This window comes from Capricornis sumatraensis, chromosome 1 (genome assembly GCF_032405125.1).
Source record: "Capricornis sumatraensis isolate serow.1 chromosome 1, serow.2, whole genome shotgun sequence".
In the NCBI taxonomy this organism is placed as follows: domain Eukaryota; kingdom Metazoa; phylum Chordata; class Mammalia; order Artiodactyla; family Bovidae; genus Capricornis; species Capricornis sumatraensis.
This window is the reverse complement of record NC_091069.1, coordinates 246,430,396-246,455,181: the sequence shown is the minus strand read 5'-3', so window position 1 is coordinate 246,455,181 and position 24,786 is coordinate 246,430,396. Positions and strand designations below refer to the sequence as shown.

General features: G+C 41.0%; 1 protein-coding gene across 1 annotated transcript in view; it reads left to right on the top strand.

Moving 5' to 3' along the window:
• The window catches only part of DSCAM (DS cell adhesion molecule), a 684,538-nt gene that overhangs the window by 337,218 nt on the left and 322,534 nt on the right, over positions 1–24,786 (top strand). The window contains exons 4-5 of the mRNA XM_068969386.1: positions 6,784–6,930; positions 19,696–19,974. Of these exons, the coding sequence (XP_068825487.1) occupies positions 6,784–6,930; positions 19,696–19,974 (426 nt within the window). The remainder of the gene's footprint in view (positions 1–6,783; positions 6,931–19,695; positions 19,975–24,786) is intronic.

The window sequence follows — 24,786 nt, the reverse complement described above, 5'->3', positions numbered from 1 at the left end:
TAACTTATATGCAGAGTACATCATGAGAAACGCTGGGTTGGAAGAAACACAAGCTGGAATCAAGATTGCCGGGAGAAATATCAATAACCTCAGATATGCAGATGATACACCCTTATGGCAGAAAGTAAAGAGGAGCTAAAAAGCCTCTTGATGAAAGTGAAAGAGGAGAGTGAAAAAGTTGGCTTAAAGCTCAACATTCAGAAAACGAAGATCATGGCATCTGGTCCCATCACTTAATGGGAAATAGATGGGGAAACAGTGGAAACAGTGTCAGACTTTATTTTTGGGGGCTCCAAAATCACTGCAGATGGTGACTGCAGCCATGAAATTAAAAGACACTTACTCCTTGGAAGAAAAGTTATGACCAACCTAGATAGCATATTCAAAAGCAGAGACATTACTTTGCCAACTAAGGTCCGTCTAATCAAGGCTATGGTTTTTCCTGTGGTCATGTATGGATGTGAGAGTTGGACTGTGAAGAAAGCTGAGCGCCAAAGAATTGATGCTTTTGAACTGTGGTGTTGGAGAAGACTCTTGAGAGTCCCTTGGACTGCAAGGAGATCCAACCAGTCCATTCTGAAGGAGATCAACCCTGGGATTTCTTTGGAAGGAATGATGCTAAAGCTGAAACTCCAGTGCTTTGGCCACCTCATGTGAAGAGTTGACTCATTGGAAAAGACTCTGATGCTGGGAGGGATTGGGGGCAGGAGGAGAAGGGGACGACCGAGGATGAGATGGCTGGATGGCATCACAGACTCAATGGACATGAGTCTGAGTGAACTCCGGGAGATGGTGATGGACAGGGAGGCCTGGCGTGCTGCTATTCATGGGGTCGCAAAGAGTCGGACACAACTGAGCAACTGAACTGAACTGAACTGAGCATATATATGCGGAGAAGGCAATGGCACCCCACTCCAGTACTTTTGCCTGGGAAATCCCATGGATGGAGGCGCCTGGTGGGCTGCAGTCCATGTGGTCGCTAAGAGTCAGACACGATTGAGTGACTTCACTTTCACTTTTCACTTTCCTGCATTGAAGAAGGAAATGGCAATCTACTCCAGTGTTCTTGCCTGGAGAATCCCAGGGACAGGGGAGCCTGGTGGGCTGCCGTCTCTGGGGTTGCACAGAGTCGGACACGACTGAAGCGACTTAGCAGCAGCAGCAGCAGCAGCATATATATGGGCTTCCCCAGTGGCTCAGATGGTAAAGAATCCACTTGCCAGTGCAGGAGACCCCAGTTCAATCATCCCTGGGTCTGGAAGACCCTTTGGAAAAGGGAATGGCTATGTGCTCCAGTATTCTTGCCTGGAGAATCGCATGGAGAGAGGAGCCTGGTGAGCTACAGTCCATGAGGCTGCACAGAGCTGGACACGACTGAGTGACTAACAGTCAGTGCTACCCTCGGTTCTTGCCACAGTCTCTTCTGTAGCTATCATTTTAGTGCGTGGCTATCTTTGGATGGAATCTATGTGTTAACCTCATCTTCAACAATAGAACAAAGAGTGATTCACCATCTCTGTTTTATAGATGAACTATCCAAAGCTTAAAAAGTAGACTGGATTATCAAAGGTCACACAAAGTGATATTGACAGATTTAGAATTCAGATCCATTGGATTCCCACTCTCAGAATTTTTTTTCCTCCACAATGAGGAATCTCTCCAGGTGTTTGAATTTGTTACTCTTAGTACCAGGGAAAGACCTTTTAACTTTGTAACAACAGGGGAAAAACATTAGCTAAGTAGATTGAGCAAGCAATAATAAAGCGTGTATGGGTGTTAGTCATTGAATTACGTCCAACTCTTTGTGACCCCGTGGACTGTAGCCCGCCAGACTCCTCTGTCCATGGTATTCTCCAGACAAGAATACTGGAATGGGTTGCTATTCCCTTCTCCATGGGATCATCCTGACCCAGGGATTGAATCCGGGTCTCCCATATCGCAGGTAGATTTTTTACCACCTGAGCCACTAGGCAAGTCTTTGATAAAGGGTACTAGAACATATGCAGTTATTTGTGTCTAAATTCCCCAAGGAGGAAAGCCAGCATTTATCACCTAACTTGAATGTATCCTTGTGTATTCAGTTTGGTGATACATACTGACTTTCCCCCTTTGGTAACTGATAGTTTCTTTCATCCCAGTGAGATGATGATTATAATCCAGTCTCTTCCCTCCAATCCTGTTATCGCATCAGATGCAGTGACTCTGCCCCTGAGACTCAGATCTGTTTAGACTGTAAGCTCCCTGAAGGAGGAGGCTGTGTCCCATTCCTTTCTGTGTTCTCAGAACCTGGACAGTGCTGTCCCGGGGAATGGATGCATGTCTCAGCTCTGGTTTCTACTCACCCAGAACACATGGCCCACCATAGAATCAGCTCCCACTTGCTCCCTTCAGGACGACATGCATGCTGGCTGGCTGCAGCTCACAGTTTGGCAAACTGGATTCCTAGGAACTGTTGCTGTTTCTCTGCCTCTGATACTGCCAGAAACCCAAAAGGCATGGTGCTGAGCCTCAGAATGTGCCATCGGCTGGGAGTTCACCACTCAGCACCGTGACAGGAAGGTGTGGCTGTAGGTCTACTACCCTGAGAATTCCTACGGCATTCCCAATCATGCCACTGCCCCATTTTCTTTGATAGTTTTGATCTTGGCTGGCCTCAGCCTGCAGCAGCTTGGAGTGGGGCTTCAGTTTCCCCGCCAAAGAGATTGAGTTCAGGTCCTGGTGACGAGATCACCAATCCTAGCCACTGGACCAGTGGGCAGTGACCAGGCCCTCACCCTTTGGCTTTGCAGAAGTATTCCCACAAAGATGGAAAGTAGTGAAACAAGTAAAGTATTTATTAGGAGGAAAAAGAATATAGTATATGTGGTAGATAGATGGGCTGACCCAGAAAAAGAGTCACCGAGTTGCACCCTTGTGGCAGTTTGTATTTCTTTTATGGGGCATTTCTTCTGGGTTTCCTCTGATTGGTCATTTCAGTTTGCCTGGTTCACAGTCCATATTTGGTGCATCTCGGAGCCCTCCCGTGCGTGCACACTCATCTCTCAGCCAAGAGGGATTGAAAAGGCTTATGGGTAGTTAGCATCACTTAGCACCATTCCCCTTTGACCCGCAGGAGCCTTTCTGCACTCGTGTAGTCAGGGAAATAAGAAGTAAGAGAAATAAGTGGTCTGGGCAAGGCCCAGTTGCCTCTCCTTACTGTGCTGCTGTTCTTATTCTGGGGTTTCAGTCCACAGGAAATGAATCTCCTATCACTCTACCCTGGGGCCCCTTATCTACCTCCCGCCTCAGTTTTGCATTTCTGGATAGAACTAGTCCACTAGCCCCTGTGCTGAGCATAATAGCAAGGCTGGTATTAAGCTGTGAGTTTTCTTCACTGGCATTAACACACCAGCTCATGCCAATAAATACTGGAGACCTGTGCCAGCACTCAACTGAAACCCATTTCTTCTGGGTGTATGCAAAGTTCTAAGAGCTTTGGTATGTCTGGTTTCTCCCTCTCAGCACACATCCTGAGTGTGTCCACAGCGATTCTGTCAGCAGAGAGAGGTGACAGCTCAGAGCCTGGTAGTAAAGAAGTGTGTGTTTGTGCGTGCTAAGTCACTTCAGTCTTGTCCAACCCTTTGTGATCCTATGGACCCTGGCCCACCAGGCTCCTCTGTCCAGGGTATTCTCCAGGCAAGAATACTGGAGTGTCTTGCTGTGCCCTTCTCCAGGGCATCTTCCTGATCCAGGGATTGAACCCTGACCTCCTTATGTCTCCTGCCTTGGAGATGAATTCTTTATCACCAGTGCTACCTGGGAAACCCAGAGAGAACAGATGAACTATTAAAGACAGCACTGGGGACTTGAACTCCTGGACCATTCAGTGAATGTTGAGAAGCCAAGATAACTTCTGATATATCCCTTTAATAACTGAGCAGTGTGGCTCAATAATCTCCAACTGCAATCATGACCCTAAATCCAAAAATCATTCACGATTGTTCAGTTGACTGCTTCGCAGTATGTTTAACATGACAAAAAGTGTGGACTATATTTTAGCAGTGTTTATATGTAAAGTGCTAATAATTTTCCAAGGAAAATAAAATTACCTTCAAAAGTTTGGCTTTGCACAGTTGTATGTTACCAGACAGTTCTGAGTAGTAAAGGTGTGTGTGTGTGTGTGTGTGTGTGTGTGTGTGTGAGAGAGAGAGAGAGAGAGAGAGAGAGAGAGAGAGACTGTGTGTGTAGTTTATTGCTGTTAATATTTTGTGTTTTAATATTTGCTTATTTCAACAGAAGCACATTCTTCCATCTCATTTAAGGCTGTGAACAAATTCATTTATTCCATATGATACAAAATCCTCTGCTCATGTAAAGCAGAAAGTGGGGTGCATTGAAAAGCAAGGGGATGGTTGAGAAGATTCCTTGTCACCATGAAACCAAGACACCTGGTGTCCTAGTGACATACTTATGCCTCATTGTCCCATAGCTATGTCCTCATTATCCCAAGATATCCCCGTATCTTGGGAGTTTGGGCTGAACCCCAGGACTCTGGGTCTTTGTGGTCCTCTCCTAATCAGATTCTTCTATTCTCATTTTTATTTTAGGCTTTAAAATATTGATCAGTTTGGTGATGGGTTTCAATGAGAAATAAAGGGTTCGACAGAGATGGTTCAAATTAGCATGGGAATTCAGCCAACTCCTTCTTCCTTCCCTGTGAATATCTCAGAAAATGTTTCACACCAACAAGGTTCCCAATTCTCTGCAACACCATGTCTTTAGAGAGTCTATTTAGCATGCTAAGTGGATAAAAAGGAGTCATCTATTCCAGGAGCAAAGTGAGTGATTAAATTAAATGTACCTGGAGAGTAGAGCCCTCTTAGGAATCAGCGGAGTAATGAACGCAGGTTGCTGCTTCTGCATCCCTGAGCATCTCCTGATACTCAGAGGAGCCGTGCACACGAGGCTCCCCTTCCATGTCACCACTGCTGATGGCCTGTCAATTCTAGTGGAAAGACTCCGTCTTAGAGTGGTAACAGGAGTTAATATAGTAGCTTTTTGTCCCTTGTTTCTGTCTCTCACTTTGTACTTTAAAGTAACTGGTTATTAAAGCATTATGTAAGTATGCAAAATATATTGACAGGAAAAAAAATGTTTCAATTATGCACGATATATACTGGTAAGACCTGTTTGGCATGTGATGACAGATGACAAGTGGTAATTTTAGTTGCTGTTTTCAGGGGGAGCATAAAGCAAAAGTATCTAGAATATACATCATTCCCTTTTTCAGCTATTGTAATGTTTAGCATATTTATAGCATATTTTAAAATGAGTAATATAACTGTTAAAAAAATAAATTTATCACTTAAAGGTGTTTTATCCTTTAGTAGTTAATTGGTGTGCTTCTGGAAAGCTTATGCTGGATCAGTGTTTGTTTTATGATTTTTTAAATTCATGTCCATTGAATTGCTTTCATATTGTGTAAGAAGCAATAAGCTGTTTTTACTTTATCTGACAGTTGATCTATGAATAATTTATAGTTCTTATAAGAAGTAACCATGGGATGGCTGTGAGAATTGTGTTCACAGCTTAAATATTTGAGACCTAAAAGTAATGAAGTCAGGACTTCTGGCAAGTTCTGATTAAGCCAAAGGCAGTTTCAAATGAACCTAAGGAAAACAAACAGTTGGAAAGAATGTGAATTTTTGTCATTTTGGTCTTTTCCCAAAGAAGCAAAATCACATTACCTTTCAAGTAGAATTGCATCAGATGCAGAAATTTTCCATAGGAAAGACTAACAGTGGTATACAAGAAGTTGAGTCTCCCACCATATAAGTGCTGGAGCTCACCTAGGAATGTACTCCTTTGCTTTTATTTGGTGTACACAAAAATTATCACTGAACACGGAAAACTTATCTTTAGATATTTACATATCTTTAGATGTTTTAACATTAATTAGATATTAATTAGTTAAAGACATTACATATCTTTAGATATTTTTGAAGGAAAGAATCATCTTTATTCTCCTTCAAGCAACAATGATGCTTGATCCCTTAATGGTGGCCATTTTTGTTCAAATTGAGTTACAGAGGCAAAACCCACAGGTCGCGGAGAGCACATTGTGTCCAGTGTTGATATGCAGGAGGAAGAGGTGGGTATCACTTTTCTCTCCCTGAGGTGAAAATGCTATCATCCATAATTTCAGTAGTAATCAGAAAATAGCAGAGCTCTCTAAAACACTGAATATAGGAAGAATTGATCTTTATCCTAGAATATAGATGGAAGTGTTGGTTATCACTGAGGAAATAGGAAGTCTTTCCTGGGAAGGTTGTGGAATATATCATTGTTCTGTAGTCTAACATGTTTATGTATTTATTGAAACACTTGAAATACTTACATGATGTAGAAATTTATAAAAGAAAATGAATACTCCTTTAATTTGTCACATTCTGAGAGAAAAGTGATGGCAAAGAAAATCTGCTAAATTAGCAACATACCAATTATATGCCAACTTTCTTGCTCCTAAATAAATACATGACCTAAAAAATTAATTCATGAGGCTAAGCTTTTCAAGTAAGTATTTATTCTGTAGTATACTCACTAAAACCCCTCAATTTAGGATAAAGAATTAATATAGCTTGAACCCTTAAAGTAGCACACACACAAACGCTAACACACACACACACATCTATTATTTGCCTTCATATGAGTTTCCTTCAGGTGAAGAAACTCTATTCAGTGACTTTGTATGACTGGGTTGCTTCTGTTCTGTTTTAATGGGGTCATCGTTTTCTTCTATTTTAGGATCTAGGTTTCTCATCACATCCACGGGCGCCTTGTATATTAAAGATGTACAAAATGAAGATGGATTGTATAACTACCGCTGTGTCACGCGGCACAGATACACCGGGGAGACCAGGCAAAGTAACAGCGCTAGACTTTTTGTATCAGGTAAAAACTCATCGGCACTGAGATTTCCATTTCTGTTTTCTTTTGTTAGTGCTCTGGGATGACTCCACTAAAACCGTGGAACTCACCAGTAAAATGAAGTCTGTATTTCTGTCCCAAAATATTCCAGCAACTTGAGGGTTTTTTAAATTAAAAAAAAAAAAGAAAGAAAGAAAGAAAAACTTTACCCAATACAGTACAATGCAAATATGGATATCTCACCTACTGTAAAATTCCAAATTTCTTTGACCCTATATTATTGCTACTTTGTTGACAATGCCTCCTCTCGCTATTGTTGTATGTTATGACATTGGTGATACCAATTAGCGCCACAGTGCTTTCTACCCTGCAGAGCTCTCAGGGAGCAGGATGTGGTCCTTGGAACACACCTCTTGTTCCCCATCTAGCAGTAATGGAGAAATTATCCACATTGGCCTAGAAGGGTGGGTTTGGTGGGGGGTGGGGGGAGACGCAAGAGGGAGGGAATATACGTACACTTATGGAAAATTCATGGTGTTGTATGGTGGAAGCCAACACAAAAATGTAAATCAATTATCCTCCAATAAAAATTTAAAAATGTAATATTCTATGCCCAGTGGTTTAATACAGCTCCTTTTTTAACACTATCTTACACATTTTTAAATATAGCATATACATTATAAAGTGAGTATAATGATAATAATCATTATTAGTGAGTATAATAATAATGAGATTTTGAAATGTATATTGATTTGCAAATAAGCACTCAATTGAATGACTAAGAACTTTCTACATTATATATATATTTTTTACCAATTGGTCAAAATAAAACAAAATCATGGAAATGAAAAAAAATAATAAAGTTAAAGAAATAGGCATGGCCTTCCAGGATCATTCTCAAGTGAAGGAAACCCCAAAACAGTTTATTCCACTTTCATAAATATGTCAGTTTTGTGCCTCTTTTAATGGGAGTTATACTTAGAGAAGATATTGACCTTTTGCAGAATCTTTACAGTTGGCTTTCTGTTGATCCATCAGTCAAATCAGCAATACATTTACACGGGATTGCATTAGTGCTCCATGCAGAGGTTTAGAAGTATGAAATGACCATCTCAGTATTAGAAATCAAATGTAAAATATATGACTTTTGCTCTTATAGTTTTAGAATGTAAAATTGATCCATGCAGAGAATAGTAAGTTTATTTGTTGTGATGTTTTGTGTGGGAGACATGATAACAAGTTTTCAAGTGCTGGAGTAATTAGAACAATGTCACCTAACACCCGCATATTGCCCTTGATAATGCTCTATATGAATTCCTCTTCCCCATTTACATCCTTAAAATTGCCAATGCTCACCTGTCTTTTAAGGTTTAAGACAAACATAAGTCATAATTAATTGATTTTTCCCCCCTCTGAACTTGAAAATAGTTTATCTTTACCTGTTCTTTTTCATATCAGTTGTTACTGTATCTCTTGTGTTATTAGTTATGACTTGTTGCCTCTGTTAATGGCAAGAATAATCTGCACAATAAAAAAAAAAATGCTTGTTTGTATGCCCGTGGCGGATTCGTGTTGATGTGTGGCAGAACCAATACAATATTGTAAAATAATTAGCCTCCAATTAAAATAAATAAATTTAAATTAAAAAAAGAAAGAAAAGTGAGAACCCAGCTCTATGGCCCTTAAAACATCTTAAAATTATGGAGGTGGAGGGACTTTGTAAGTTACCCAGTCAAAGAGTCGAAATTTGTTTTAAAATAAATAAATAAAATGCCTAGCAAATAAACCTAAAAATATGTGCTAGAAATTCTTGCAAAAATATCCTAACATATTTGCTTGTTGCTTTAAACCTAGCTCTTGACAGCTGTCCGAAAACTCCTGGACAGGGCGTGCACAGTACACACGTCAGAGAACATAACAGAGCAGGAAAGTGAAAGAGCACCTTCTGGTGTGAAATAAGCAGGGTCTTTGATAAGAAGACCAGCCAGACCTCAAAGTTTCCCTCTGCTTCAGAAGCCCTATCCTCCAACCAACCAGACTTGTATTGTTGAAAAATAAAACTTCAAAAATTAAAAAAAATTAAAATTAAAATGTTGAGAAAATAAATTATAAAATGAGTAGCCTCTATTATCTGTTCTATGGTGTTGTTAATAATAGGCTTTCCTGATAGCTCAGTTGGTAAAGAATCTGCCTGGAATGCAGGAGACCCCTTTCAATTCCTGGGTCAGGAAGATCCCGTGGAGAAGGGATAGGCCACCCACTCCTGTATTCTTAAGCTTCCCTCTGGCTCAGCTGGTAAAGAGTCAGCACGCAATGCGGGAGTCCTGGGTTTTATCCCTGGGTTGGGAAGATTCCTTGGAGAAGGGAAAGGCTATCCATTCCAGTATTCTGCCCTGGAGAATTCCATGGACTGTATAGTCTATGGGGTCACAAAGCCTCAGACATGAGTGACTTTCACTTTCACAGTGCCTTTAATAAGAGCACAATGGTATATTTCTTCAGAATATCCTTGGAAAGTTCTTTTACGATTGAAGAGGAACTTTTTCACGACAATACTGAAGTAAGAAAGGTAACAGTCTCGGAGGAATGGTGGCATGGATCTGGGTATAAGATGCAACTGAGCTTAGCAAAAAGAAGCAGATATGTATTTCTCCATTGAGATAATGTGAATCAAGTGATGATAATCTCAGGAGCCCATTTTTCTCTGAAGTGAAACCTGGAAAAAAAAAATAAAACCTTAAAAAAAAAAAGGTGAGAAAACAGAAAAAATAGCCTTGTTTATCTCTAGATCGTTAAGTACTGATTTCTCAGAGTTGAAAAGGCAAATTTGCTTTTCTTAATCACAAGCCTAATTATTATTTTTTAAATAATGTTTCACTAATGTTTCAAAAAGAGGCAGCAGGACTCATGAGCGTTGATCGGGTCACCACAGAAGTGATGAGAGTCCATGAGATTGCCTCACGAGCATTTGTGCAGATCGGTAAGAAGCATCAGAGCAGAAACTAGTGAAGGAACATCATACACTTGAATACCAGCAAAGAAGAAGAGAGGGGATAAGACTGAACATTTGGGGTTAACAGTGGTAGTTGTAAGAAGGGAGAAGTCAGCAGTCACACAGACTCAAAAGGCTGTTAAGAGAGTCTGCTGCTTATGGCAGATAGCTTGTGACATTTTGGTCAGAGAAATTTCAGTACAGTAGTTGAGGGAGGAAATAGGTGATGCTAGAACTTGGGAACATACACTGAGTGCAAATTATCTAGAGTTTAAGCTTTGAAGGATAACAGAAAAAATTATTTAATTTTAAATTAGATCTAAATTTTTAATAAATGTAAACATGGGGTTTGCTAGTGGGGTTATGCTAGTAACAAGGTTTTTAATGATTCCAAATTCTTCCTGGAGTGGAAACAGACTCAATAGGATAAGAAAAGAAAAAGAATGTGGATGACATTTTCAACAAAAGTAAGTGACAGGGATCCTCAGAAACTCTTAAACATGTGGGGCTGTAGATAAACCACTGCCAACAGCAGGTCCAATGAAAGAGAAGCTGCCTTGTAGAGAAGCAGTGGATGGTGGAGGGGGAAGGCCTACTGAGATTACTGTATAGTCATAGAAATGCCAAACAGTCAACAAATTGTTGTTTTTGTTCTGTTGCTAAGTCATGTCAGATTCTTTACAACCCTGTAGACTGCAGCATGCCAGTCTTCCTGTCCTTTACTATCTCCCAGATTGTGCTCAAACTTATGTCCATTGTGTCAGTGATGCCATCCAACCATCTCATCCTCTGTTGCCCTCTTCTCCTCTGGCCTGCAGTCTTTCCCAACATCAGGGTCTTTCCCAGTGAGCTGGTTCTTCATATCACGTGGCCAAGGTATTGGAGCTTCAGCTTCAACGTGATTTCTTCCAATGAATAGTCGAGGTTGATTTCCTTTAGGATTGACTGGTTTGATCGCCTTGCTGTCCAAGGGGCTGTCAAGAGTCTTCTCCAGTACAATTCAAAAGCATCAATTCTTCACCACTTGGCCTTCTTTATGATCCAATTCTCACATCTGCACATGACTACTGGGAAAACCATAGTGTTGACCATAGGAACTTTGTCAGCATATGCTCATCTCCAAAAAGCACGGGAGGACTATTTCTTTATGGAAACCTGGGAAAATGTGTTTGAGGATATTCACAACACTTTGATAGCCCTGTGCAAGCTCTGAGTTGAAGATGAGTATAAAAGGCTGTGACATCACATAGTTAAGTGGTAGTCTAACTCCTTGTGTATCTCAGAAGTATTCAGCAAATACTACTTTTAGAAGAAGAGAGATTCACCCTGAGGGAAACTGCTGGATTTAGGAATCAAATTGAGCCAGAGTGAAAAACTAAATGGAAAGAGAGAAGGTGTTTCCATTGAAAAGGTCCAGAAGCAATGGGCAACCAATAACAACTAGCAGTTCTACTACCTAGACAATAGTCTCTTTTAAATATTATGCCATAATAACAGGGACCATGGTTCCTTGAAATAATGATCACTTATTGGTTTGGGACAGGAAACATGTAAGATGAAGCTGAAATATAAATAGGGTCTTGCCAAAATTATATATAAATATATATATGTATTAATATTAAGGCATTCATAGGTGTGTATATGTGTGCATACATATATACTTACATAATGTACATGTACAAATATATAATTGTTTTCATATATATTTACAGGTACACATGTCCGTATACATTAAATAATAACAAAAGCAATGATAATAATAATAATCGTATTGATCTGCTAAGTCGCTTCAGTCGTGTCTGACTCTGTGCAACCCCATAGACAGCTGCCCACCAGGCTCCCCCATCCCTGGGAGTCTCCAGGCAAGAACACTGGAGTGGGTTGCCATTTCCTTCTCCAATGCATGAAAGCGAAAAGTGAAAGTGAAGTCACTCAGTCGTGTCCGACTCTTAGCAACTTCATGGACTGCAGCCTACCAGGCTCCTCTGTCCATGGGATTTTCCAGGCAAGAGTACTGGAGTGGGGTGCCATTGCCTTCTCCAAATCGTATTGGTCTCCTTAGTGGTAACTAGGGCAGACACCAACTCTTGACTTTGATAACTAGTCACTATAGAGAACAATGACAATTCTCCCTGTCTTTCCTACAAGTACTACATATTTTACGATAACCAAACAACCCTAGTTCAGGAAGAAAAGTTCTTATTTACGGAATAATCATATCTGTTGAATGTGAAAATAATAAGAAAATATTAAAATTGTGATTTTCAACCCTTAGTAAAATAATTCAGACAAACATCATCCGAATTTGCTTATCAATTTTAGCCTCATTGAGTTTGGCGTGCAACGCATATAGCCTCATTATATAGATGCAAAGGGAATGACAAAAGGCTGAGCTTGATCTAACCAATCCATCAGAACTAAATTCCAGTCATAAGAAAAAAATGGCAATAGAGGAACAGGCTAAATGACAGCAGAAAGAAAGATACTCAAAATGTGGGATTTCCTACGCAATAACTTATCTGTTTCGTCAATAAACCAGAGACAGGAGAGGGAATAGAAGAGAGGTTGCTTTGAATTAAAAGAGAGTCAAGAACCATAACAATTAAGATCACTGGTAAGGGGGTGTGGCAAAGATAATGGAGTAGGAAGATCCTAAGCTACTTCTTCCCATGGACACACCAAAAATACTACTATTTATAGAGGAAATATCAATTATAATCACTTGAAGACATGCAGAAAAATTTTCCACAATTAAAAATATAAAGAAGGAGCCACGAAAACATGGGTAGGAGGTGCAGAGACATGACAAACTCCCAGAGAGGCAACCCTCAAAGGAAAAAATCAAAATTGCGGAAGTTCTCCCCAAGGAGCAAGGGGTCTGAGCCCAACATCAAGTTGTTAGTCTTGGAGTTCTTCACCAGGAAGATGAAACCTCCAGAATGCCTGGCTTTGAAAGCCAGTGGGGCTTATGTATGGGAGAGTTGGAGGGCTATAAAATAGATACCTCACTCTTAAAGACTCATCAAAATGTCACATGCTCCAAGACCCAGTGCAGAGGCAATCTTTTGAAAGTAGCCTGGATCAGACCCACTTGCTAATTTTGGAAAGCCTCCTGGAGAGGCAGTAACTAACGGGAACTGCCCCAGGATATAGACAACAGTTTAGTCGCTAAGTTGTGTCCAGCATCTTGCAACCCCATGGACAGCAGCATGCCAGGCTTCTCTGTCCTTTACCATCTCCCATAGTCTGCTCAAATTCATGTCCATTGAGTCGGTGATGCTATCTAACCATCTCATCCTCTGCTTCCCCTTTCTCCTTTTGCTTCAACCTTTCTGATCATTAGGGTCTTTTCCAATGAGTTGGTTCTTCACATCAGATAGCCAAAGTATTGGAACTTCAGGTTCTTCATCAGCCCTTCCAATAAATATTCAGGGTTTATTTCCTTTAGGATTGACTGGTTTGATTTTCTTTCAGCCTAAGGAACTCTCAAAGAGTCTTCTCAAGCACCATAGTTTTTTATGGTCCAACCCTCACATCCATACATGACTACTGGAAAAGCTATTGCTTTGACTATGCAGACTTTGTTAGCAAAGTGATGTCTTTGCTTTTTAATACTTTGTCTAAGTCTGTCATAGCTTTCCTTCCAAAAAACAAGCATCTTTTCAATTTCGTGGCTGCAGACACTATCCACAGTAATTTTGGAAGCCAACAAAATAAAATCTGTCACTACTTTTACATTTTCCCTTTCTATCTGTCATGAAGTAATGGGACTAAATGCCGTATCTTGATTTTTTTAAATTTTATTAAATTTTAAATTTATTTATTTTAATTGGAGGCTAATTACTTTACAGTATTGTATTGGTTTTGCCATACATCAACATGAATCCGCCACGGGTTGTACACATGTTCCAATCCTGAACCCCCCTCCCACCTCCCTCCCCATACCATCCCTCTGGGTCATCCCAGTGCAACAGCCCCAAGCATCCTGTATCCTGCATAGAACCTGGACTGGCGATTCAAGCCAGGTTTTTCACCAATGATAAAGACATTGGTGGAAGCAATTTTGGAGAGCTCATTCTATCATGAGGACACTAGTCCTGGCAAGTGCCATTTTGGAGTCTTCCCTCTTGCTTATTAGTGCTGGTAGTTTACCTGTCTATTAGACAATTTGACAGCAACCCCTGGACCAACACCATCCCAAGGCTAGCAGCCCACTGCATGGAAAACCAGCTCCCCAGCCCCAACCCCGCCACTAGTAGGGCAGCAGCCTCTACATGAAGCTGGGCCTGCCAGCCAACCAGGCTGGGGTCCATCTCTGCCTACCAGCCACTCTCAGTAGTCAGCCCCACCACAGCTGAAGGGTCCCTGCAGTCCACTTAAGGGGCTCCCCTAGAGCACTTGGCTCTGGTAACCAGAGGAGAGTGTGCTGCTGGGCCCCATAACACATTTCCAATATAAGGCCACTTCCTCAAAATTGGGATATGTAAATGATATATATGTGTGTGTATATATATGTATATATATATAAAACAGAGATGTAAAAACAGAATTCAGCAAAATGAGGCAACTGAGGAATATTTTGCAAATAAAAGAACAAGATAAAATTCCAGAAGATCTAAGGAGATAACAATCTTCCTAACAAAAAATACAAGGTTAAGATCACAAAGGTGCTCAATGAACTTGAGAGAAGAATGGATGAACATGATGAAAAGTCTAATAGCAAGTTAGAAAACACAAGAACCAAACAGAGCTGAAGACTGTGGTTACTAAACCGAAGAATACACTAGAAGGAATCAACAGTAGATTAGATTAAGCAGAGGAACAGATCAGTGAACTGGAAGACAGAGTAGTGGAAAACTCCTAAGTGGACCTGAAAACAGAAAAAGAAATTAAAATGAAGACAGTTTAAGAGACCTCAGGATAATCACACTTACTATCTTATACACTGTAGGGGTCTCAGAATGAAAAGAGAGGGAGAAAGGGGCAGAAAAAATTATTGGAAGAAATAATAGCTCAACACTTCCCTAACCAGGGAATGTAAACAAGTATTCAGGTCCAGGAAGCAGAGGATCACTCTCACACACACACACAAAGATGAACCAAAGAGATCCACATCAAGACACATTATAACTAAAATGGCAAAAATTAAAGATATAGAGAGAATGTTAAACGTAGCAAGGAAAAAGGAACTGCTTAAGTATGAAAGAACTCCCATGAGACTATCAATTGACTTTTCAGTAGAAACTTTACAGGCCAGAAAGAAGTGTCATAATATATTTAAAATGATGAAATAAAAATAAACAAAATAAGATTATTCTACAAAAGAGAGTTAAGAGTTTTACAGACAAGCAAAAGTTAAAAGATTTCACCACCACTAAAACTGTCCCATCACTTCATGGGAAACAGATGGGGAAACAGTGCAAACAGTGTCAGACTTTATTTTTTTGAGCTCCAAAATCACTGCAGATGGTGACTGCAGCCATGAAATTAAAAGACGCTTACTCCTTAGAAGGAAAGTTATGACCAACCTAGATAGCATATTCAAAAGCAGAGACATTGCTTTGCCAATAAAGGTCTGTCTAGTCAAGGCCTTGGTTTTTCCTGTGGTCATGTATGGATGTGAGAGTTGGACTGTGAAGAAGACTGAGCACCAAAGAATTGATGCTTTTGAACTGTGGTGTTGGAGAAGACTCTTGAGAGTCCCTTGGACTGCAAGGAGATCCAACCAGTCCATTCTGAAGGAGATCAACCCTGGGATTTCTTTGGAAGGAATGATGCTAAAGCTGAAACTCCAGTACTTTGGCCACCTCATGTGAAGAGTTGACTCATTGGAAAAGACTCTGATGCTGGGAGGGATTTGGGGCAGGAGGAGAAGGGGACGACAGAGGATGAGATGGCTGGATGGCATCACTGACTCGATGGACGTGAGTCTGAGGGAACTCCAGGAGTTGATGATGGACAGGGAGGCCTGGCGTGCTGCGATTCATGGGGTCGCAAAGAGTTGGGCACGACTGAGTGACTAAACTTAACTGAACTGACTGAAACCTTCCCTGGTAGCTCAGAGGGTGGAGAATCCACCTCCAGTGCAGGAGATCTGAGTTCAATACCTGGGTTGTGAAGATCTCCTGGAGGAGGAAATGGCAACCCACTCCAGTATTCTTGCCTCTAGGGTCCCCATGGACAGAGGAACCTGATGGGCTACAGTCTAGGGGGTTGCAAAGAGTCAGACACAACTAAGTGACTAAGCACACAAGCCTATATTATAAAGACTATTAAAGGGACTTCTCTAAGCAGAAAAGACCACATCTAGAAATACGAAATTTAGAAAAAGAAAATATGACTGATAAACATATAGTAAAGGTAGGTGACCCACAAATTGTAAGGCTAGCAAAAGGTTGAAGGACAAAAGCAGTAAGATCATCTATATCCACAATAAGTTGAGACTGCACAAAACAGAAAGATGTAAAATATAAACTCAAAATACTAAAACGGTGGCAAGTAAAAATGGTGAGTTTTTAGAATGTGTTCAAACCTAAGTGAAGTTGCTCAGTCATGTCTGACTCTTTGCGACCCCATGGACTGTAGCCTACCAGGCTCCTCTGTCCATGGGATTTTCCAGGCAATAGTACTGGAGTGGACTGCCATTTAAACTTAAGAGATCATCAAATTAAAATAATCAAGTATATATATATATATATATTAAAAGACGCTTACTCCTTGGAAGAAAAGTTATGACCAACCTAGATAGCATATTCAAAAGCAGAGACATTATTTTGCCGACTAAGGTCCATCTAGTCAAGGCTATGGTTTTTCCAGTAGTCATGTATGGATGTGAGAGTTGGACTGTGAAGAAGGCTGAGTGCCGAAGAATTGATGCTTTTGAACTGTGGTGTTGGAGAAGACTCTTGAGAGTCCCTTGGACTGCAAGGAGATCCAACCAGTCCATTCTGAAGGAGATCAGCCCTGGGATTTCTTTGGAAGGAATGATGCTACAGCTGAAACTCCAGTACTTAGGCTACCTCATGCGAAGAGTTGACTCATTGGAAAAGATTCTGATGCTGGGAGGGATTTGGGGCAGGAGGAGAAGGGGACGACAGAGGATGAGATGGCTGGATGGCATCACTGACTCGATGGACGTGAGTCTGAGGGAACTCCAGGAGTTGATGATGGACAGGGAGGCCTGGCGTGCTGCGATTCATGGGGTCGCAGAGTCGCATGCGACTGAGCAACTGAACTGAACTGAACTGATATATGTATGTGTATATATATAGGTATATATATATATATACCTATATAAATCTATATACAAGCCAAAATATATTTATTTACAAGCCAGAAATCTATACTGGGTACACGAGAAAAGAAAAATGAATCCAGCCATGATGTTAAAGATAGTCATCAAATCACAAGGGAAGAGAGCAGAAAAAGCAAAAAGAAAACTATGAAAACAAGAAAACAATGAACAAAATAGCAGTGAGTACATATCTGCCAATAATTACTTTAAATGTAAGTGGACTAATGCTCTAATCAAAAGGTATACAGTGGCTGATTGGATTAAAAAAACACACATATATGCTGCCAACAAGAAATTCACTTCAAATCTAAAGACACACACAGACTGAAAGTTAGGGGATGGAAACAGGTATTTGGTCAAATGGAAACAGAAGGTTGGTGTAGCAATACTTGTAGAGAAACGTCAACTTTAAAACAAAGACTTTTGTGTTTTGTTAAAATACAGGAAAGAATATTACATGATGATAAAGGGATCAATCTGCAAGGAAAATACAGCAGTGGTAATTTCTATGCATTCAACATAGAAGTACGTAAGAGAATACTAGCAGACGTAATGGGAAATATTGACAGCAACACAATTATAGAAGCAGATTTTAATGTCCCATCTACATCAATGAACAGATCATTCAAAAAGAAAATCAATAAGGAAGCATTCACTGAATGAAACTTTAGACAAAATGGACTAGATAGATAGATAAATCAATTCCTGATGCCCATTTCCAGTCAAATTCAATCCCAGCCACAGGCAACTACTCATCTATTGCCTGTCTCTCTAGATCTGTGTTTTCTGTGTTTTGTATAAATCAAGTTTGGTGATATGTGGCTTTGTATCTGGCTTCTTTCATTTAGCCTAATCTTTTGAGGTCCATCCCTATTGTAACATGTCCATTCGTATAGTAACATGTATCTTTTGTTTTGCTGATTACTATGTATGTATGTTCACATTTTGCTTATCCAGCTACTAAACAGTGGTCCTATTGTTTAGTATGAACTATAATCCTGCTATGAACATTTGTGAAAAAGTGTTTGAGTGAACATGGGTTTTCCTTTGTCTAGGGTGGGTTCTTTCAATGGAGCTCTGAACCTTGTGATGAAATGACGTTTAACATTTTACAAAACTGCCAAAGTGTTTTCCAAAGTGGTTGCCCCATTTTACTTTCAAGTCAACAATGCATGAAAGTTTTACTTTCTTCTCCACATCCTCACAAGCACTTGCTGCTATGACGGTCTTTATTATAGACATCCTAGTAAGTGTGATGGAGAAGGCGATGGCACCCCACTCTAGTACTCTTGCCTGGAAAATCCCATGGACAGAGGAGCCTGGTAGGCTGCAGTCCATGGGGTCGCGAAGGGTCGGACACGACTGAGCGACTTCACTTTCACTTTTCACTTTCATGCATTGGAGAAGGAAATGGCAACCCACTCCAGTGTTCTTGCCTGGAGAATTCCAGGGATGGGGGAGCCTGGTGGGCTGCCATCTCTGGGGTCGCACAGAGTCGGACACCACTGAAGCGACTTAGCAGAACAGCAGTAGTAAGTGTGAAGTGGTGTCTCACTGTGGTTTTAGTTTGCATTACCCTAGTGGCTGGGCTTCCCAGGTGGCCCTGTGGCAAAGAATCCACATGCCAATACAGGAGACACGTGTTTGATCCCTGGGTGGAGAAGAACCCCTGGAGAAGAAAACAGCAATCCACTCTAGTATTCTTGCTTGGGAAATCCCATGGACAGAGGAAACTGGTGGAATACAAACTATGGGATCCCCAAAGAATCAGATACAACTTAGAAACTAAAAAACAACAGCAACCATAGTGGCTAACAATGCTGAACATCTTTCCATGTGCTTATCAGTCATTTTTACATCTTCTTTGGTGATGTATCAGCTTCAACCTTTTGAAAATTTTGAGAGAGAAGAATGTATATGAATAGGGCTTTCTTTTTGTTCATATTTATGCATATATGTGTGTGTGTGTGTTTATGTGTGTGTGTGTGTACATACATGTGCTTCCCTGGTGGTTCAGTTCAGTTCAGTCACTCAGTTGTGTCAGACTCTTTGCAACCCCATGGACTGCAGCATGCCAGGCTTCCCTGTCCATTACCAACTCCTGAAGTTTACTCAAACTCATATCCATCACATAGGGGATGCCATCCAACCATCTCATCCTCTGTCATCCCGTTCTCCTCCCACCTTCAATCTTTCCAGCATCAGGGTCTTTTCCAGTGAGTCAGTTCTTTGCATCAGGTGGCTAGTGGCTCAGATGGTAAGGAAGCTACCTGCAATGCAAGAGACCTGGGTTTGATCCCTGGATTGAAAGATCCCCTGGAGAAGGGAATGGCAATTCACTCCAGTGTTATTGCCTGGAGAATTCAATGAACAGAGGAATCTTAAAAGTGTATTAATAATTGAAATCATACATAAAATTTTAATTATATATGAGGTCCTATGATTCTGAATGACACATTAACTCCTTCACTGCATCTAAGAGTTTTTTCCTTTCCTTCTGCAGACCCAGCGAACTCAGCCCCGTCCATACTGGATGGGTTTGATCATCGCAAAGCCATGGCAGGGCAGCGTGTGGAGCTACCTTGCAAAGCGCTTGGGCACCCTGAGCCAGATTACCGCTGGCTGAAGGACAACATGCCCCTGGAACTTTCTGGAAGGTTCCAGAAGACCATGACAGGGCTGCTTATTGAGAACACACGTCCCTCAGACTCAGGCAGCTATGTTTGTGAAGTGTCCAACAGATATGGAACTGCTAAGGTGATAGGCCGCCTGTACGTGAAACGTAAGTTGGATGGTAACTGGCAGTGGTGATGCTAGCTGCCAATGCTGGAGCTCCTGTTACAAGTGACCCCCTGGCTTTCTCTGTAGCTCCCATGAATCCTCACTCCATTTCAGCCCCATTTCACGGATGAGGAAATCAAGTCTTCAAATGCTGGAGGTTACTCCTTGGAAGGAAAGTTATGACCAACCTAGACAGCATATTGAAAAGCAGAGACATTACTTTGTCAACAAAGCTCTGTCTAGTCAAGGCTATGGTTTTTCCATTGGTCATGTATGGATGTGAGAGTTGAACTATAAAGAAAACTGATCACTAAAGAATTGATGCTTTTGAACTGTGGTGTCAGAGAAGACTCTTGAGAGTCCCTTGGACTGCAAGGAGATCCAACCAGTCCATCCTAAAGGAGATCAGTCCTGGGTGTTCATTGGAAGGACTGATGTTGAAGCTGAAACTCCAGTACTTTGGCCACCTGATGCGAAGAGCTGACTCATTGGAAAAGACTCTGATCCTGGGAAAGATTGAGGACAGGAGAAGAAGGGGATGACAGAGGATGAGATGGTTAGATGGCATCACCGACTCAATGGACATGGGTTTGAGTGAACTTCGGGAGTTGCTGATAGACAGGGAGGCCTGGCATGCTGCGGTTCATGAGGTCACAAAGAGTTGGACACGACTGAGCAACTGAACTGAACTGAAATGAACATAGCTGGAGAGTCTGGGGCCACAGTATCCAGCTCCAAGACAGCGTTACCTAGTTGTTGAATTCAGAGTGGCCCACCTGTCTGCAAATCAATGGAGGGGGATAAGCAGGGTGGTGCTCTCAGCACAGGCAATGGTGATCAGATCAAAGGAGTTCCCTTGGCCAGTTGCCAGATTCTGCCTCAGGTTTCTAAATGGGGCTGTTATCACCTCTCTACAGGGCTGAATCTAGAGCTGTAATTATATGAAAGTTGGACTTGGACTCAATATTAGAGATAATTTAGTCCAAGTATGGTGACTATAGCTTCCCTAGGGGTCAGTGGTAAAAAAAGTGAAGTGGAAGTTGCTCAGTCATATCTTGACTGTTTGCGATCTCATGGACTATACAGTCCATGGCCTTCTCCAGGCCAGAATACTGAAGTGGGTAGCTTTTCCCTTCTCCAGGGGATCTTCCCAACCCAGGGATTAAACTCAGGTCTCCCACATTGCAAGTGGATTCTTTACCAGCTGAGCCACCAGGTAAGTCCCGGTAGTAAACGAACCTGCCTTCAATGCAAGAGAAGGCATTCTATCCTTGGGTTGGGAATATCCCTTGGAGAAGGAAATGGCAACCCACTCCAGTATTCCTGGCTGGGAAATCCCGTGGACAGAGAAGTCTGGTGGACTACAGTCCATGTAGTCACAAAGAATCAGACACAACTGAGGCACTAAATAACAATAACATGATGGATACATCTCATCTCTAACTGATCTGGAATGACCAATGTGAGGAAGATGATGAGAAGGAGGGTGAAGGCAGACACAGAGGAAGAAGGGGTGTGATTGCAGGGGCACGCTCTCTAATCTAGTTATAAAGCCTTAATTTTATTCATGCAGAAACAAAATCAAACTGATTTTACTCAAGGTCACAGGACCAGAAATGAGTGGTAGAACTTTGGTCAAAATATATGGCTCTTAGTTGCCAGTAGGATAATATATAAATTTGTATATATACAAATTTGATGAACTGAACAAACTGAATATGAGTCTGGCATTTAAAAGGAAGGCATTTTCTTATCCTGGCTTTTTTTCTAGCCTTCTGCCTATTTATGGAACCACCTCTTCAATGTCACCATGGATGTAGACAGCTTTAGCACAATACCAGCCCAAGAGAGTCCATTTGAAACAAATATCCCAAAGACTGCCTGGAACCAGCTGTCCAGACTGAGTCCTGCAAATGTTATTCGAATGTGCTTTGGGTGATTTTCGCTAGAAATGGAGGATAATGTCTGCACAATTATATTTCTATGACTGAAGTGTCTTGTCGATGAAACAATGAAACATTGGACAGCTAGTGAGAATGACTCCAATGGGAGGTTCAAAATCACTTTTTGTGGCTCCTCAGTTTCTGCTGAATGAAGTTTATATATTAAGATAGTGCGGAAAGCATGTCAAGAAAACCTGTAAGGTCACATTTCCCATTGTTTTGCTTCAAAACAACCTACTTCCTGTGAAATCTAACTTCCTTCCTCCTACAAGCAGTTCCTTCCCTGCTGCTCCCTCCATATGGAAGATGATTTTCAGATACTTGAATGTCTAAAACTCCCCATCTTTCTAAGTCTAATGCAATGCCTCATTCCCAAGGCATTCCCCATTCCCCTCCTGTTTTCTGCTCAAAGCTCAGAATAGTTTATTGCTTTCTCTGTAAAGACATTTATCCTTGTCTACATTGTAAATTACCCTGATGCTGGAAACTTTGAGGGTAGTGGGAGAAGGGGGCAACAGAAGATGTGATGGTTGGATGGCATCACCGACTCAATGCACATGAATTTGAGCACACTCTGGGAGATAGTGAAGCTCAGGGAAACATGGTGTGTTGCATTTCATGGGGTTGCAAAGTGTTGGACATGACTGAGCAACTGAACAACAGTAACACATTGTAAAAGTTATCTGTAGGAAAGTCTTAACTCTGAATATGTTTCCCTGTTTGTATTTGTCAGCCTTGTCTGGAAAAGTTCCAGGTATGCCTCTGACACTCCCATCCTGCCTTCTGACTGGTCCTTACTTCGGTCTCTCTTTTCCAGGTGGAAATGATGCTCTTGGAAATTCAGAATATTCTCCTCTTTTATTTTTCTCTTTTGTTTTCTAGTTTCAATTCCTCCCTTCTGAAAACAGCCCTGAATTTGCAGGCTCAGCCTCAGTCCCCTTGGGTGTCAGATGAGAATATTTCCCAATTTTATATCAGATGCTTAGCAGGAGTATCCCAAACTGCTCTCTACCGTCTCTGGCATGTAAATGGCTCCTGTTATCCTAGACTCCTTCTACCCTCAAACCCTCCAAATGCAAGCTTTAAGCCCCAGATCCTCTTTGAGACTTCCCTTTCTAGGTCTAATTCCTGCCAAGAGATTGTATCTCAAGATCTTTCTCAACTGTGCTCCCCAACCTCCACCCTGTCCTAAATTGAATTTTAATTGAGTCACAGCTAGACATCTGCAATGCCTCCTTGCTGACCAATTTTCCCACTATCATTTGTGTAACACAATATGATCAATCGATTCTCCTAAAAATGTGTTTACTCTATTGCTCACTGACTAAAAATTCTAGAAAGCTTTCTTTAGTTCCCACTGTTGTTATTGTTGGTCAGTTGCCAAGTCTTGTCTGACTCTCCATGACTCCACAGGCTACAGCGTGCCAGGTTGCCCTATCCCCACCATCTCTAGGAGTTTGCCGAAGTTCATGTCCACTGAATTGGTGAGGTCATCCAACCATCTCATCCTTTGTTGCCCTCTTCCCCTACTACCTTCAGTTCCCTCTGATTTGATGCAAAATCTTGAGGTCTTCTATTGGACCCTTTGGGTTAGGATCTTCATTCCTGTATTTTTCTTATGCATCTGAAAGACTGAACTCTTTAAAGACTTCACAATGTGGTGACTAAGAAGTGAGGCAAACAACTGATATCTGCCATTTACCTGTTGTGTGGACTTGGCTAAATTCATATCTCTGAATAACCCTTTCTTCTTCTGTAAACTGGAGATAACGTGAGACTTGCAGAACTGTGGGGAGACTGACTTAACTAAGGTGACTATGGAACATGCTAGTTGTACCACAAGTGTCTTTCATTTTCATCTTCACTTATGAGTTTAATGCTATTCTTGGCATATAAATGTTCAACAAATGCTTATGGCATGAACTGGTTTCATTCATTGTTGAATGAAAACATAGAAAGTCATGGATGAGAGTTACCACCTTGTCCAAAGCAGTTTGCCTCACTTTAAAGAAACACCCGTGGTGGATTCATGTCAAGGTATGGCAAAACCAATAAAAAATAAATAAATAAATAAAATAAGAAAAATAAAATAAAAAAAATTAAAAAAAAAATAAATTAGGTATGAGTTAAAAAAAAAAAAAGAAATAAAAAGCCTTTCTTATGGTCACACATTCTACAGCAACCTGCTTCCTTGCAGCCCTGTGCTGTTGGCCATGGTTAAGCCACATAGAGGATATGAGTGAGTTTGTGTGTGTGAGACTGGCCCAAAGGAAACCCATCTGTTCCAAGTTAGGATGAGGCAGATAGATTTGAATATTCAAATATATCAGTCCTTGTTGGCTCAGCACATTGCAGATCTTACTGTCAGTGGGTTAATACATTTACTGAGAAAGGAATCTGACCAACACCAGTCTATCTGCCACACAGTGAAAGAAAGCAAGAAAAAAAAAAAAAAGCCAACAGCAATGAGGGTGTTCCCAAACAAAATGAAATAGCACTGAAATAAGAACATGCAGAGTGTGGCCTTTTGTTTTTAAGGTTGCTTTTTAAAAATTGTTGCAACATCATTCCACACAAAAGCATTAGAAACATAACAATCTTAACACGAAGCTAAACAATTGAATATTTCAATAGAAAATCTGTATACATTGTCATTTACATGGTAAAGTAGCTAACTGTTAAAAAGATGTTCTTTCTCAATCCCTCTGCTGCCTTAACTCTGGGAGTATTACAGGTAGAAGGCCTATGTAGTGCTATTTACAAGTATCAAATTAAGACCATATCGCTGTTCAGTTGCTCAGTTGTGTCCAACTCTTTGCAACCTCCTATACTGTAGCATGCCAGGCTTCCTTGTCCTTCACTATCTCCCA